This window comes from Manacus vitellinus, unplaced genomic scaffold (genome assembly GCF_001715985.3).
Source record: "Manacus vitellinus isolate BGI_N305 unplaced genomic scaffold, ASM171598v3 scaffold_26_pilon, whole genome shotgun sequence".
NCBI classification, from domain to species: Eukaryota; Metazoa; Chordata; class Aves; order Passeriformes; family Pipridae; genus Manacus; species Manacus vitellinus.
Genome location: NW_021939960.1, coordinates 8,207,970 through 8,223,284, shown reverse-complemented (window position 1 = coordinate 8,223,284; position 15,315 = coordinate 8,207,970). Strand labels below are relative to the sequence as shown.

General features: G+C 51.6%; 1 protein-coding gene and 1 long non-coding RNA gene across 2 annotated transcripts; one reads left to right on the top strand and one right to left on the bottom strand.

The window, feature by feature from the left end:
- Positions 1-2,963: 2,963 nt before the first annotated feature.
- On the top strand, positions 2,964-8,699 carry TNFRSF6B (TNF receptor superfamily member 6b). The gene is made up of 4 exons (XM_008924621.3): positions 2,964-3,034; positions 3,569-3,947; positions 6,056-6,250; positions 8,037-8,699. The coding sequence occupies exons 1-4, from the start codon at positions 2,993-2,995 to the stop codon at positions 8,312-8,314; spliced, it is 894 nt and encodes a 297-aa protein (XP_008922869.1). The 5' UTR covers positions 2,964-2,992; the 3' UTR covers positions 8,315-8,699.
- On the bottom strand, positions 6,750-8,168 carry LOC108639937. Its single transcript, XR_001920826.2, has 3 exons — positions 8,142-8,168; positions 7,420-7,625; positions 6,750-6,816 (listed from the first exon to the last, which is right to left on the bottom strand). It is a non-coding gene; the product is annotated as an uncharacterized LOC108639937 (long non-coding RNA).
- Positions 8,700-15,315: the final 6,616 nt, after the last annotated feature.

Below are 15,315 nucleotides of genomic sequence, written 5' to 3'. Positions count from 1 at the left end.
TGTTTTGCCTTTTTGGGGTGATCTGGGTTTTCTGACTGGGGCAAAGTCCCTCAGCTGCTCCCAAGCAGGTCCCTGTCACTCCTTTTCAATGCCCATTTTTCATTCTGGATGTATTCCCCTGGCCAGGACGAGCAGGGGAAAGGGTGAGGCTGGGAGCAGTGAGTGGTAAAATGTCATTTATTGGTGGATAGTTCAGTGCCTGGTTTGCTCTGAAGGTCTCTCCCAGGAAGCTGCAGCTGACTGCTCGTGCCACTGGAGGGAAACCACAGCACAGCCATGAGTCTGAGCATCTTCAGGGGCAGTGCCACATAGTTTTGGTCAGTTTTGCTGATGGAAATTACCTGCTCTGGGCTCCAAAAATGCTGCCACATCCAGCAAGACTAAAGGAAACACTTAAAAACGTGCGTGGGATTGGCTGGGACAAATATTATGACACATTTTTTCCCCCCTTCAACTAAAATATATTTCCAGCTGTGCTTTTTCCTGGAGTTTTAGTCTGGAGACTGTTCCTACCTGGGAGTGCTCCATTGTTAGTGACACAGGGCAGAGAAACAATGCTGTTCCAGTGCTCTGCCGCCCTCCATGGAAAGTTATTTCTCATGTTGAGGTGAGTTTATGGCCATTGCTCCTCGTCCTGTCACTGCACACCACTGACAAGAGTCTGGCACCATCCTCTGACACCCACCTTTGAAATATTTATATGCATTAATGAGACCCCCTCCCAGTCTTTTCTTCTCCAGACTGAACAAGCCCAGCTCCCACAGTCTCTCCTCACAAGAGATGCTCCAGACCCCAAATCATCTTTGTAGCCTCCACTGGACCCTCTCCAGTAGCTCCTTGCCTTTCTTGTGCTGAGGAGCAAACTTGCTGAGGGTGCATTCTATCCCTTTATCCTGGAAATTCTTTCTCTTGGTCCTTGTCTGTGGCTTATCTGCCCTCACTGAAACTCTCCAGCCAGGTGGGCTCAGAGCTGGGCTTCCTGCTGGGTCCAGTCTGGTGAAGAGGTTCATCAAAGAAAAACATCCCTCAAGGGGCTGTGCCTCAGTCTCCGGGGAGTGCTGGGAGATTAGTTTACTGGCTCCTGAGATGATACATACTGACAAAGCAAAACCCTGACAGTCTTCAGCTCCAAGGTTATGTCAAAACAATTTACGAATCATCACGATCACTTTGGAGAGCTACAGGGGATTGAGATAAACTAGCAGTAAAATTAAAAACCATTTTAGAGAGACGTGTGAAACTCAGCCCACCACCTGTTCTGTGTAAAGCACAAATGAACCCTGCTGTTGGACCAGAGTTCTGATCCTCCTTGGCTCCTGCTGGAGTCTGGGGACTTTCTTTAACCTTGATGGGTAGAAACTGAACTTACTGGAAGGAGCTTTGGATTCTTCCTGACCATCAAGGTTTCCTTCTCCTTCTGGGTAGCAGAGAACTGGGTTTGATTTTCTTGGTGAATGGTGTGTTTAGCTCTTGTAGGTTTGGTCTTTAAGAGCCTTAAGAATGAAGTCCAGGAGATTCTCCATCCTCAGCCCCAGTGACTGACAGCTGGAGGTGAGAGGCTCGTTCCCCTCTTGCAAATGCAGGATTGTTAATTCTCTGTACTGATCTGCAAAATCATGTGGCTGCTGGCTCCTGAGGAGAAAACCTCCACGTCCTCTCAGGTCCTCACTGTGGTTCCCCACATTTCCAGAGGTTTTGCATTTGGTTTTTGAGCATGTGATCTGCTTTTGACTCTTCACCGATGCCTGTTCAGAGGGAATCTGGTGAGAAAGGGCAGAAGGACAAAGTGCAAGAGTTCTGTGTATTGAAGCAGTGGCAGTGCAGGGTGAACAGGCAGCAGTACATGCTCTGCCCAGCACTGTACCTGCAAGGCTGAGTTCAGTTTCCACTGAAATCCTTGAGGTCCAAGACTTATGGCAGTGTCATCTGTAAGGGATTTAAGTGCTGACCCCCTCAGCTGCTGGATGTTGTGGTCCCACAAAAGGTACCTGTGAGTGTTCAGTGTTACAGCTGGACACAGCGTCATCCTCGGTGCTCCCAGAAGGACAGAGTTGAAGCTCTGAGCCGGCTTTAGGAATGCGGTGCCTAAGCATTGGGATCGGGGCTGTTTTGGCAGGGTCGGTGACCTCGGAGGTGAGGGACTAGGATGGGGTCTCGCTCCAGAGCCCCTGGCAGAGCCGGGGGGATGATCCCCACAGCGCCGGTTCCACTGCCTCCAGCCAGGGCCAGAATCGGCCCCTCTGGGCTGCCTTTGGGGGGCAAACTGTGCCCTGACAGCGAGAGGCAACTGCTGTTAATGGGAAGTTATTTGGCGTTTACAGCCGGGGAACGGGGCGCGCTCGCGGGGGAATCTCCCTGCCTTTCCCCTGCCAGAAAACAATTCCACACCGACCCCCTGTAAAACCTACAGAGCTCTGAAAAACTGTGCGAATCCCACCTGCCTCCTTCCTCCGCCCAGGCAAACGCACTTTATCTCCCCGAAAGCTTCACTTTCAGAGGCAAACGCAGAAACGAGAGCGAAGAGGGAGGGAAGGGGAGGAAAGGGAGCCCCTGGCTGCTGCCCCGCCACTTCACCCGCTTCTGCTCCCCTCGGAACTGAGGTGGGCTGGGGTGACTTTCCCGTCCACCCCAGGCCGATTGCGCGTGTCGGGCGCTGCGTGGGAGTGCGGTCAGAGCCTCCCGCCCGCAGCCGCTATAAGGCTCTGCTCCGTCCCTGGGCTGGGAAGAGCCGGCATCTCCCTCGGAGGAAGGGCTGACTCGGAGCAAAGCAGGTGAGGAAACGCAGTCCTTCCCAACAACCCTTCCCTATATAAGCTCTTCCCAACAGCCCTTTACTATCTGCCCTTCCCATTCTCCTTCTTTCTACTTCATTGCTGGCTGGCTGGCCCCACTGCCGCCGAGAGGAGCTCCAGCCCAGCCAGCATCAGCCCCTGAGAAACCTTCTCTGTCTCCTCAGGTTTCTGATCCCGGCGCTCAGAAGCCCCATGCTGTGATGCCATCCTGCCACATGCCGAGTTTGAGGCATCCATCCAAGGTAAAGTGCTGTCTACTCGTCAGGTTGGGCACATGTGCTTTGAAAAAGGAAAGTGGGGGATAAACAAGCTCTGGGATTCTCCAGTACTATCCTGAGCAACTGGGTTTCCAAAAAAAGGTCTTTGAGTTCCTATGGAGCATGCTATGTATTTGCTGGTTTGGAAAACTTCCCTTCTGCTTCTTGGTCTGCCAAGTCTCTCTTATCCCAGACAGGGGGAACTGACTGGGATGATGGGGGGGAATGTACTGGACCTGCTTTGAGTTCTGAAAGAGGGAAACGGGGTTATGAAGGCATCACAAATGGGTTTGGGAAGGATGCTCTGTCACCTGGGATGGCAAGGGAAGGCACAGGGGGCAGCAGCTCCTCCCCGGTACCACCGATGCTTTACCCCTGGGGCTGGGGACAGCATAGGGAGGGAGGATGATTTCTTGTACCTACAACAATAACAAGTTCTGTAACAGCAGCAGCCGCGTTTGCTGCTCCCGCCTCTGCCAGAGGACGAGCTCAGGGCTCTTTGCGCTGTCTTTGCTGCAGTGGATGTTCCCCCCTCTCCTCCTATTCCTGGCTGAGCTCGGCTGCAACGCCCAACCCACGTACCCATGGAAGGACCCCGTGACGAGCGAGAGGCTCACGTGCCATCAGTGCCCGCCGGGGACCTTCGTGTTTCGGCACTGCAGCAGGGACAGCCCGACCGTCTGCGAGCCCTGCCCGGAGCTGCACTACACGCAGTACTGGAACTACCTGGAGAAGTGCCGGTACTGCAACGTGATCTGCGGCGAGAAGCAGGTGGAGGTGCAGCAGTGCGATGCCACGCACAACCGCGTCTGTCAGTGCCAGGAGGGATACTACTCGGACATGGAGCTCTGCATCAGGCACTCCCAGTGCCCGCCGGGCTCCGGCGTGGAGAAAGCAGGTAAATACCCAGACAGGCAGTGCTGTGCGTGCTCACAAGGCTCTTGTCACATCCCAAAATCCCCGCTGGAGCTAAAAAATCAAGGAAAAACACAGCAGCCAATGCTTGCTCATAGCCTGACCTACTCCCTTTTAGCTCACTATCACACTGCCATCCTCGCTGGCATGTGAAACTGCTCCTATTTTTTTTTTTTCCAAGGAGGAATGTGGTTGGGTTTTCCCTCAGCTTTCACTTTGAAAGCCTGTGAAATCCCCAGCACCACACTCAGGTGGGACATGGTAATCCCAGTTACCTCCCTCACCTGCTGCAACAGGCAGAGCCAGGCTGTGACTTGCCCATCCCCGGAGCAGCTTCTGGCCCTGTGTGGCTCTAGACAGGTGAGAAGGTCCAAGTTGCTCCTGCTCCTCCACGAATTCCTTTCTTTCTGCATCAGGTAGCCCAGGAGCTGAGAAGGCTGATTGTCTGGACTGAAAAAGGTGGCTGATGATGCAAGGGCAGGGCTGGTGGATGTGTGTAGCCCTGGGGCTGGGTTTTGTGGGTTTTACTGAGCAATTAGGAGAACAATTTGTGTTGAAAATACACAGTGGATACATGGCCAGGTTCCAAAACCATAAAATCAGCCTTGTTTTGATTCATGAGTCTGACACTCCATCTCCTTGTGTTATATAACTCCCAAGAGATTTTAAGGGGTTTATTTTCCCATTGTTTCCCCAGTACAGATTTCTCTGGTCCCTTAGTTGCTCTGTGTGTATGTGTGCAAACTTTCTGAAAATATAAGTTGCCTAGAAGTGGCTTTTCCTCTTTCTCCTTTTTCTTGCTCCCCCCTGAACCACCAAGGACCAGGGTCTGCCTGGAAACCACAGCTGGGTACAAACAAACCAGCGTGGGCAGCACCAGCAAACCCAGCAGTATTTTGCTTAATGCTTTGAAGTGTGGAGGCTTTTGAAGTGCAGAGGCTTTTGAAGTCCTTCCATCCACGGCATTGAAGAGCTCCAGGCTCACCTGCCAGAGGAGAAATACCTGTTGTCTTCAGCTGATACTGAAGGCTGAGGTTTGGGGTTTAATTTTCTGTAGGACATGACAAAATGCAATAATACAGTGAAAGGGGAAGTAAGTCTCCAAGCAATATAGGGAAGCTCTTTGAAATTAAACATGACATTTGTCCAGAGGGTTGGCTGTAGGACTGAGGAGCCATGTGAGCAAGCTGAGGATTTGAGGAGAAGCCATTTTTTTGTTGTTATTATAATTTATTTTTTTACAAATGTCTTCTTGTGTGGAGAGAACTGCACCCCAGCCCAGCCCAGCCACCTGAACCCCACAGCAAGGACCCCAGGGCTGTCAGTGATGGTGTTGATGGGGATGATGTGGACTGGGGGCTTTGATTCCTCTGGGGTACATCAGCTTCTTTGGGATTTCCTATTTACAAGGAGTGGCTCTGGTGTTGGGGTTATAGCTGGGTTGGCTGGGACTTAGAATAGAATGGTTTGGGTTGGGAGGGACCTGAAAGATCAGACTTCTCTTGGGAAAGCCAAAGCAACAGCCTAAAGTGGGGTGCGACAAGGTAGAAATTGTGTTTGCAGTTAGATCTGTGAAAAGAAGGTGAAAGGGGTGTGAAATCTGCTGTGTCAGGGCTCCTAGGGAACGTGCAGGATGCCTGGTGCAATCCTGGCTGCGTGGCACTGTTCCTGTGACACCACGGGCAGGGCTGGCCCGGAGCCGGGGTGGGAAGTGACGAAGTGCTTTCATCTCCTCAGTGACTTTTACTTTCACTTGGCTGGGAGCCTCTGGCTCCACTGGGAACCAAAGGGCTGGTTTGGCAGCTCACCCACTGGCCCAGCTGCAGCTCCTACCTGGGAGGTGGCCCTTTTCATAGCAGATGAGGTGTCCTCTTGTGTCAGCGGGCTGGTGACAATTTACCGGCACGGGCTGGGTGAAGGCTGGGGAAAGTGTTGCTGTTTGCCCCACACAAGAACATGCAGTGCCCAGGGGAATTACAGGCAGTGATCATTTCCAAAACATCACCCTCACGCTCCAGTGGTGTCTGGCATCGGCTCCTGCCTCTGCTCCTGGCTTGTCACCTGACAGTCCCCTTGTCTTTCCGTGCACAGGTACCCCCTTTGAGGACACCAAGTGCCACGAGTGCCCCCCCGGCTTCTTCTCCTCCAACTCCAGCACTGATCCGTGCCAGCCACACCAGGACTGTGAGCAGCAGGGGAAGGTGACCAACGTTCAGGGCAACCAGTTCCACGACACCCTCTGCACCTCCTGCAGACTGGGGAAAGGCAACACCACGCAGGGACCAGGTGAGCTGCGGCTCTGTGGGCACAGGGGGGGCCAGGACCACGATGCTGCCGGGGCAAGAGCAAACATTCTGGTGACTTTCTCCTACTTAGATGAAAAATGAAGTGAAATGGTTTGTAAAAGTGTGGAGTGATCCACAATTAATAATAATTATGGGTAGAATACAGTCTGCCTGCCTGCCTGCCTTCCTCTCCCTCCAGTGTCAGTCCCATAGTGCAAAGACAGGTTGCTGGGCTTAAGCAACGGCCACCACTCAGAACAAAGAGCTGGCAGTAAAATCCTGCTGGATCTTACCAGGAACAACTGGGAATGCTGGGACAGGAGGACAGTTTGGCAGCCTTTTGACTGTAGCTGATAACTGATGTCTGATGGTCATGCAAACAGCCAAGGTGAGAAGGGCTGAGGGATCCAGCTTGGCTCCAGGCATGGATCCTGTGCTCCCTTTTCCCGGACTTCAGCCTGTTTTCCGGAAGCTTTTATTGCAGCATGGCCTGGTCTAGTGCAGGTTGAACGTAGCAGAGTCCAAGGTTAGTCAGAGCTGAGCATAGGGTGGATTTTGACTTGTCAGCTGAAAAAGTAGAGACGTGGTGTCAACTGTGTCACTGCAGTGGTACAGATGAGCCTCAGTGGAGGTGGAAGGTCAGGCAGGAGCAGCCAGTGGGCACAGATCAGAGAATCCCAGAACCCTGGGTTGGAGGAGACCTCAAGGACCATGTGGTCCAACTTTTCTTGGCAAAAGAACAGGTGCAGGGCAGAGCAGAGGGCTGGCTCAGGGGTGATCTATGACAGCGAGGAGGCTGTTTTCCCCAGCAGTTCTCACCTTTCCATCCTCTCCTGGCACCACCAACCCAGGCATTTCTCCTTACCAATCCTGACTCACACTGTGAGTTCCCTGCCAGGGGCACGATCCCTCTGCAGAGAGACAGAAAACTCTGTCATCAGCAGGACACGGTCCTGGGAGTGGGGGGTGGTCAGGAGGGGCAGCATCAGCAGCACGTGCATCAGGAAAGGGCCCTGCAGCCAGACTGGCCCCTTGCAGCTATTTATAGAGGAGAGGAGGCCCCAGCAATGGGAGTTGAAGGGTATTTTTAACTCTGTTTTGTCATGATTCTGCTCAGGAGGCACACTGGGACCTGCTCATCATCAGCCTGAGCAGTGGAGCCCAACCCACCCCACTGTAACCAGTGAAACCGTTCCCAGTTTGCAACAGCACGAAACTGAGTTAATCTCTCTCTCCTTGACTGAGTAATCCTTTGGCCTTGGTCTCTTGAAAATTCTTTGTTTTCATTCCTTTTGCTGGATGCCCTCCAGCAGCTTCCACAAGCTGGGGCAGGATCTGTCCCAGTGCCCTGATTGGGGCTGTGCTTGGGGCTTGTCCTGTCACAAGATGTACAAATCTGCATAGGAGAACAGAAACTTGCAGGAAAAATAATGTGTAAACACTTATTGCAATTAATCCAGATTTTTCTGAACTTTCCCTCTTCCTCTACTCCCCGACAGGGAGGAGCCTGGAACAGGTATAGTTACTTTTTTTCAGAATTACAGGAACTTTTACACATTGTTTTCCAACTGCCACGTGCAGCATGGGTCACTGATGGGAAGTTCAGCCCTCCACTAGAACAGGCTACTCCAAGCCCCGTCCAAGCCGGCCTTGAACAATTCCAGGGATGGGGCATCCACCACCTCCCGGGGCAGACGTCCCACGGAGAGGCTTGGCAGGGCTGTGCCCTGCTCTCCAGTGTCCCAGGCTCACTTCCCTCTAACCTCCAGCTATTTTCCCCCCACCAGCTGTAGAGGACGACGACTGTGAACAAGCCATGATAGACTTTGTGGTGTATCAGAACATCCCCGTCAAGAAGCTGAAGCGTCTCCAGCAGATCCTGGAGCGCTCACCAAGGAAGCAGCAACCATGGACCAGGGCAGCCATCCAGGAGAAATTCCGGACTTTCCTCACTCACAAGAAAGAGGAGCACTACGAGGTCATCACGAAGCTGCTGGACGCGCTGCGCCTTGTCAAGCTCCACTCCATCGAGGAGGAGGTCCGCAAGCGCTTCCTGCTGCTCTGAGAGCACAAACTGGACTTTTTGGGTGCTTTTTTGTTTGATTTTGTCCTTCTGTGCCTTCATTAATTTATTCATCTTTCCAAGCATAACTTGAAAAGCAGTATGAGAGATGAGTGATGGGTTGGAGTGACACTGTGCTGTGGCATTGGTGGAATGGGATGGATGGGATGGGATGGATGGGATGGGAGGGATGGGATAGGATGGGATGTGTGAACAGCAGTGTCCCTGCACTGGCACAGCTCCTGTGAGCTCTCCAGATGTTGGCCACTGATTTTCCAGCCCTTGACAAGGGTCAATATTTTATCAGAAGAGAAACCTGCACCCAAGGTCATTATTTCCGTAAAGAACCCAGTCCTCTTTGGAGAAAACTGTCTGGCTTTGTTTTAAACTGTGTAAGTTTGGTTTTGTTGGAGGGTTTAGTTATGTAATGGTATTTCCCACTGAGGATTCACTTGCATTTGTTTGTCACGCTTTAGTTTGAGAAGGCAGTTGCTGCTGAGGCACAGGGTGATGGAAGATGCCCCAAAGTCACTGGTACACCCAGCTTGAAACGTATTTCTTAACTACCTATTTTTATACCTTGTGTGAAAGTTGTTTTCTAAAGAAAGAAACCCAAGAAGTTATTTTATTATACAATTCTCTGTCACCAGCGTCCTTCCCTAGTCTCATTTGGAGGTGATGTTGGGAGTCCCAGACTGTCATATCTGACCCTGCTTACCCTTGCCTGCTTTTTACACATACTTCTCATCATGCTGGCATCCCTGCTCATGGCATGGGGTTGGAACAAGATGAACTTTAAGGTCCCTTCCAGCCCAAACCATTCTGTGATTTGGTGATCACACAATACCAGCCACCCCACAGCCCACCAGCTCCAGCCCCTGTGAGCCACGGTAAGGCCATGTGCCAGTGGGATGCAGTCTGTCTGTGCTGGGATTTGTGGCCAGGGTGAAGCTCAAGTCTCTTGGCTCAACCCAACCATGTCCTCTCTGAGCCCCAGGTTTGTTCCCAGACCCAACCAGATACTGCAGCAAGCAAAGAGTTGCTCAGTCAGCCAAAGACCAGGCTTGGGGCACTTGTGCTGACTGCAGAAGGGTTTTTTAAACAGATGTTGCTTAGGAAAGTCAACAAGAGTGACCCCCTCAGGCATTTTCCAGCCTGTAACAATGATGACGGCAGAGCTATGTTTGCCTTGAATGAGTTGGACTTTTTATAGCTCTTTTTTAACTAAGCAGTTGCCAGGAAGTTTGCGGTTCAAAAGAGGAATATTTTCCCCCAACTTGGAGCTATTTAAAGCTCTCTGAAGCATGTGCTATGTGGAAGTGCCCCCACACTCAGCTTTCTCTGAGGCAGAGTGCAAGGCAGGACACCCAGAGCTGATGGATTGAAGGCAGGAGCAGCCCGAGCCTCCAGCATTGGCTGCAGCTCCTTGAAGGATTCCCATCCTGCTGCATTGCAGTTAGTCCTGACTCAGCACAAAGGATTCGGTGTCCTTAGTCTGAAATGGAACAAGAATGGAGGGTTGTTAAGTGCAGAAACCACCTCCTGTTCTTCATCCACACCACCGTGGCTTCTTCAAATATGTGGAAGTTGAGGAGGAGGGAAAATGGGAATATTATTGGCAAGAAGCTGATAATCATTATCTTAGATCCTGGTTTAGTTGGGTGACTTTTGAAGAGAAAGAGGTGCCTTCTGTGTGTATTTTTTTGTGATAGAAGACCTCAGTGCTGAGGTGGAAGTCCCTATGGGGCCTGGTGGCTGAGCTCAGGGCCCTGGGACACTTTGTGTGGCCCTTGGAGCTTGCTGCCCTTCTCACCAGCAAGGCAAAACCTGGGGTGTGGGCTGAAGGCTTCCAGCAGCTACACAGGGAGCCAGCTCTGGTCCCTGAACTCCTGGATGAGCTGTGTTTGTTCTGGCAATGCCTCATGGCCGAGGGCTCTGGATCTGATCAGGCACTGGCAGAGGTGGAAGCAGAGTGGCCATGGAGAAGAGCCCAGGAAATGTTTTTTTTTTCTGCTGAATGCTGGTGCAGAGGAGGGAAGTTTTGGGTCTTTTTTATTATTTTGGGGGTTTTACCAACCGTCGTGAGTGCTCTGTCCCACCTGGACACCAGTCTGCACAGACCCTTTGTCCCTTCAGATAGAGCAGATGTAGCAGATGCTTTGACAGGCTTGCTCTCACCCAGAGGTTTGCCAAAGTTCGTGGCCCACAGCTCTGACTCCAAGGGGTTAAACACCCCATGTAGGTGTGGAAGGGAGAGGAGAGCCTCGGCTATTCCCCATCTTCCTGAGAAGAGATGCCTTGCTGAGCCTCATGGCCCTCCCAGCACGAAGTGTGGGCCCACCATGTCTGACTCCTCCTTGGAGGGGGATGATGAATCTCTGGCACCCATTTGCTGTGCCAGGTTGCAGTGGGAACCACAGACCTCAGCTTGCCAGGGCAGGAGAGGGTGATTAATTAACTGGGGATGGCCCAGATCGTGTCAAAGAGCTCTGCACTCCCAGGTTGCCCCTGCTGCCCCCAGCCAATGCAGCACTGAGGGGTTGGGGAGGGGGTGATGCCCTGGGCCAGCAGCAGCTCCCTGACTTGATGCCACCAGTGTGACTTGCTCTGCCAGGGTGTCTCCTGATGCTGAGGTGGTTTGGAGCCTCTCCCCAGGTCTCTCCCTGACCTAAGTCCCCTCATTGCTGAGTTAGCTGGAATTTCTGCGCCAGGAAGTTTTCTCACAGACAGGATGACTGGGAAGGTTCTGGTAAATACTGACCATTATAACAGTGGCCAAACACCCCGGCACGTGAGTTCTGCTCAGCCTCCAGGAAACAGGCTTTGCTGGAAAAGCCAGGATGAGCACTGCATGGTACCGGTCCCAGCTCCTCCCACATCTGCTCCCACCACCTGACACTCGACCAAGGCAAGCATTCCCAAACCACCCTCGAGCTGATCATGAGATATTTCACCTTTTCAGCTAATTGAAGTTAAGAGGATGAAAACCCCTTTTGGTTTCCACTGAGGTTTCCAAAGCCCGGAGAGAGAAGAGGAAGAGTCAGAATCGTGAGCTGTTTCCCTGATGGTTTAAGTGACTCTTTACTCATAAGCTGTGGCTGAGGACAGCACATGGTAACATCTAAAAGTGGATGCAGCGCTCTCCCGGGGTGACTCAGATATTTAGTACACAGAAGATAATTTTCCAAATGCTTACAAGCACTACATAGAAAGCCCAAGCCCATGCTGCTCTCCACGTCAGGCTGTCAAATGCTTAAAATGGGATAAACTCCCACAAAATGATTTAGTTGGTTTAAAGTGCTGAGGTGGGTTAGGTTGGTGCTGTGGGCTCCTCGGCCACCTCTCACCACAGCCAGGTGTGGCAGTGACTCAGGTTGGCGGTGATGCTTCAAAGCCCAGAGCACCAGCAGCAGGAGCTGACGTGCTCCTGGCCTGCTCGTCGCAGGAGCCGCCAGGACACGTTCCTCTTTTGTGAGAGGAGAGCGCCGCGAGTGCTGGTCCAGCTCCAAGGGCTTGGGACGGGTTTAGGTGAATGATTAACGTGAGTGGAAGGAGTCAGCGGGAGTTTCTCTGGTGAGGTCACGCCTTGACCTCACAAGCAGGTAGAGCCAGGATTGCTGGAGGAAAACAAGGGCGGGGATTTTCTCAGGTGTGCAGGAATGGAACCAATGCAAGCACATAATCCAGCTTGTCAATGCAGCCTGCAGCCCTCTCAGCCCTGGGGTTGCCACCTTTTCACAAGATGAGTAAATTCACTCTCCTGCCTGCAGATTTCCCCTTGTCCCCATCCTCCTGTGTCACTCAGCGGTGTCAGTGGGCTGAGCCCTCCCAACACTGTGGGAGAGGACTCAGGGAGTGCTACCACACACCAAACTTGTTTAAATTCTCCCATCACTATTCCAGAGGGGTTGATTTTATCTTGTTTTGAAGCACACTTCTAACCTTCTGACTGTAGCATTTTCCCTTCCAGCTGTAGTCCCCTGTGTTGTGTGTCCAAACTGTCCCTGCTGAGACTTGTCCCTCACTGCTGCTTCTGCAGTGACCAAATGATGGGACCGAACTCCCCAGTGCCACTCCTGGAGGGGGACAGTGCCAACTGTGTTGGAGAAGCAGAGGTGATCCTGAGAAAATCCATCCTGTCCTAGAGCAGGAGCAGGGATGGCTGAGGCGTGCAGGGCAGCCCAACCTGTGGGACAGAGAACGTGGACGCTGGGAGCTGCTCTTCTCCCACTGGGTCTCACGTCAGTCCCTGCCCTCATTTCTTCCCCTTCTGCATTTATAACTTCTGTTCCCTTCTGTGTTCAAGGAGTGTCCAGAGAGTGGGGAGTCTCCAAGAGTGAGCAAGAGGAGGCACAGCAGGTGACTGGGTCCCAGCTGGGTCCGGGTGGACACAGGGAAACCAAGAGGTGAGGGAGCCCCGTGACAAGTCAGTGGCCAGGTGAGAACATGGACCAGGTGCTCTTGGGCTGAGTGTGGCTCACACCACTGATCTGCATTCAGCCAGGGCTGGGTGGAACTCTGCCCCCTGAGCATTTCTCCTCCTGTCTCTTTCAATGAAATGTGAATTTTTGCCTCAGGTTAACCAAAACAAGAATCTGACTGATAAATTAATGAAACTGTGAAGACCTCGATGAAAAACTCTGCAAGTGTCACCAAAGGGTTTCCACTTCAGAGATGTGTCTGGCCATGGGGTGCAGCGTGGGCTGGGGGGGGTCACCTCCCACCCTTCCTCTCACTGCCTGTGTTGATCCCCAAAGGGCCCTTCCTTCCCCCTGTAAAATGGCAGGGAGTTGGAACTAATGGTCTTCTATGATCTTCTATGAAATGGTGTTGGGAGGTCTTTGGAGTAACCATGTTTCAAAAAAAGCAAATTATTGGTATCTGCTGCTGAGTAAGGCAAGAACAGATGACAGTACCTTTCATCGCCATCACCCCGAGTAGATTCAAATACTCGGGAATATTTAGTACTCAGCAGACTTGTTCAGACATTCCTGTATCACTGAGTCAACAATTTTAAAAGGTAGCTAAAGAAATACCAACATGAAATTGTCTTTTTTAACAAAACTTTGGATCTGTTTTCTTTTGGCAGTTACAGAGCACAACACTGTCATTTTCACTTATTCCCAGCGTTTGCTTCCAAACAAGTGTTGGGAGTCCAGTTGTCCTTTGCAGGACAGCTTAGTTTTGCATTGAGAGGCTTAAAATATCACTTGCAGGGATTCATCCAGCAAAAAGTCACGTCTGCTGCACATTTCTTCTATTTAGATACATATTTTAAACAGAGGGGCAGCACCGATCTCTGCTCTCTGGTGAGCAGTGACAGACAGGGAATGGCTGGAGCTGTGTCAGGGAAGGTTTAGGTTGGATATTAGGAAAAGGACCCAAAGGATGGTTGGGCACCGAATAGGCTCCCCAGGGCAGTGATCACAGCCCCAGGGCTGCCAGAGTTCAACAGCCATTTGGACAATGCTCTCAGGTACATGCTGGGATTGTTGGGGTGTCCTGTGCGGGTCCAGGAGCTGGACTTGATGATCCTTGTGGGTCCCTTCCAACTCAGGATATTCTCTGATTCTATTAGATCAGACACTTTTTGGCTCCCCTGACCTGGCTCCCAAGGTACTCAGACTGTAATGCTCAGGTTCTGGGCACTGTCTGCCCTTAGCTTGAATAAAATCAGAACATATTAGTAAACCTTCTGATGCCCTTTAACTTACAGGAGTTTTCTGGGTAACACAGTCCTGGCCACAGCTACAATATCTGTACACAACACCCTTGCTGCTTAGAACCACAAGCCCTTGCTATGTTATTGTATGAGTCAAGAGGAGACTTCCCTGAGCAACTGTTTCCTTGCCCTTGAAAACAAAGGCTTTTTCCAATTACACAACGTCTAGGGAGGGAGGACAGAAAACCTGCTGTACTAAGTGACTAAGCAGTATTGGGGATTCCAGACCTCACAGTGCCATGAGGATGTGGGGAGAACTGAGGTCCCCACTGAGGTCCTGGTGTCTTTTGTCATTGCTCACCCAGGAAGAGCACTGAGCACTCAGTGCATCAGGATCCTGTTCTCTCCCATGTGCTCTGAACACAGAGGAGCTCCAGCAGTGTGGTGGCTTAGCTGTAACATGTGAGTGGAGCCAGGAGACTCGATCATTTTCCTATGGAAACACAGGGAATGATGACTTCCCAGCTATTGCTGTGAAGACATGAGCTCAGCAAGGATGTGCACTGGGTAGTCAGTGCTGCTGAGTCTCAGGCATGTGGACTTCAGGGTGTTTTTGCCTGGGAAGCATAAGGGACCAGATAAAGGTCTGGAGGGTCCAGACTGGCATCAGGGACTTGCTCCATTCAGCCTCAGTCAGATCACACAGATTTCCTGCTGCTGGTTTTCATTTCTGCCTCTGCTTCCTTCTGTGATACTGGAGCTTGGGAGGTGATGTATTAGACTTGGTCTTCCCGTAAGTTAAGACTAGAATTCTTTAGCTGGGAAACTCGGGGGGTAATAACAGGACTGTACATTCCCCATTCCATGACTCTGAATCCGAAAGGACAAATTAGCTCTGACAAGATCAACCCCGAGTTCTTCTTTTGCTCAGTTTCATGTGTTGTTTGCTCTCACGTCAGGGAGGAACAACCTTGCCTGTGATTCAGCACCTCTTGTTTACAGAGATCCCCTTTGATACACCAGATGCACTCACGAGACAGTTACTAGTCTTTCATAGCCTGTGGTGTGAGCTATCTCATGATCCTGCCCCTTCTCATGGCATGGAGATGAGCTGTCAAAATTTCCACCACCCTGAGGACGTGGGTGCAGACCTGGGAGATCTTAATCCTCGCTGCGTGGGATCAGTTGGTTTTGGTTCAGCTGTTGTCCTTCTCCAGGAAGCCACAGCTGCCTTCACCCCACTGCTGTCCCATCCAGGGCAAAGGTCCCCTGCCACAGCATGGTGGCTGATACTGGGGTTATGACATGTAACCACAAATATTTCATGTAGAAACAAGCCTTG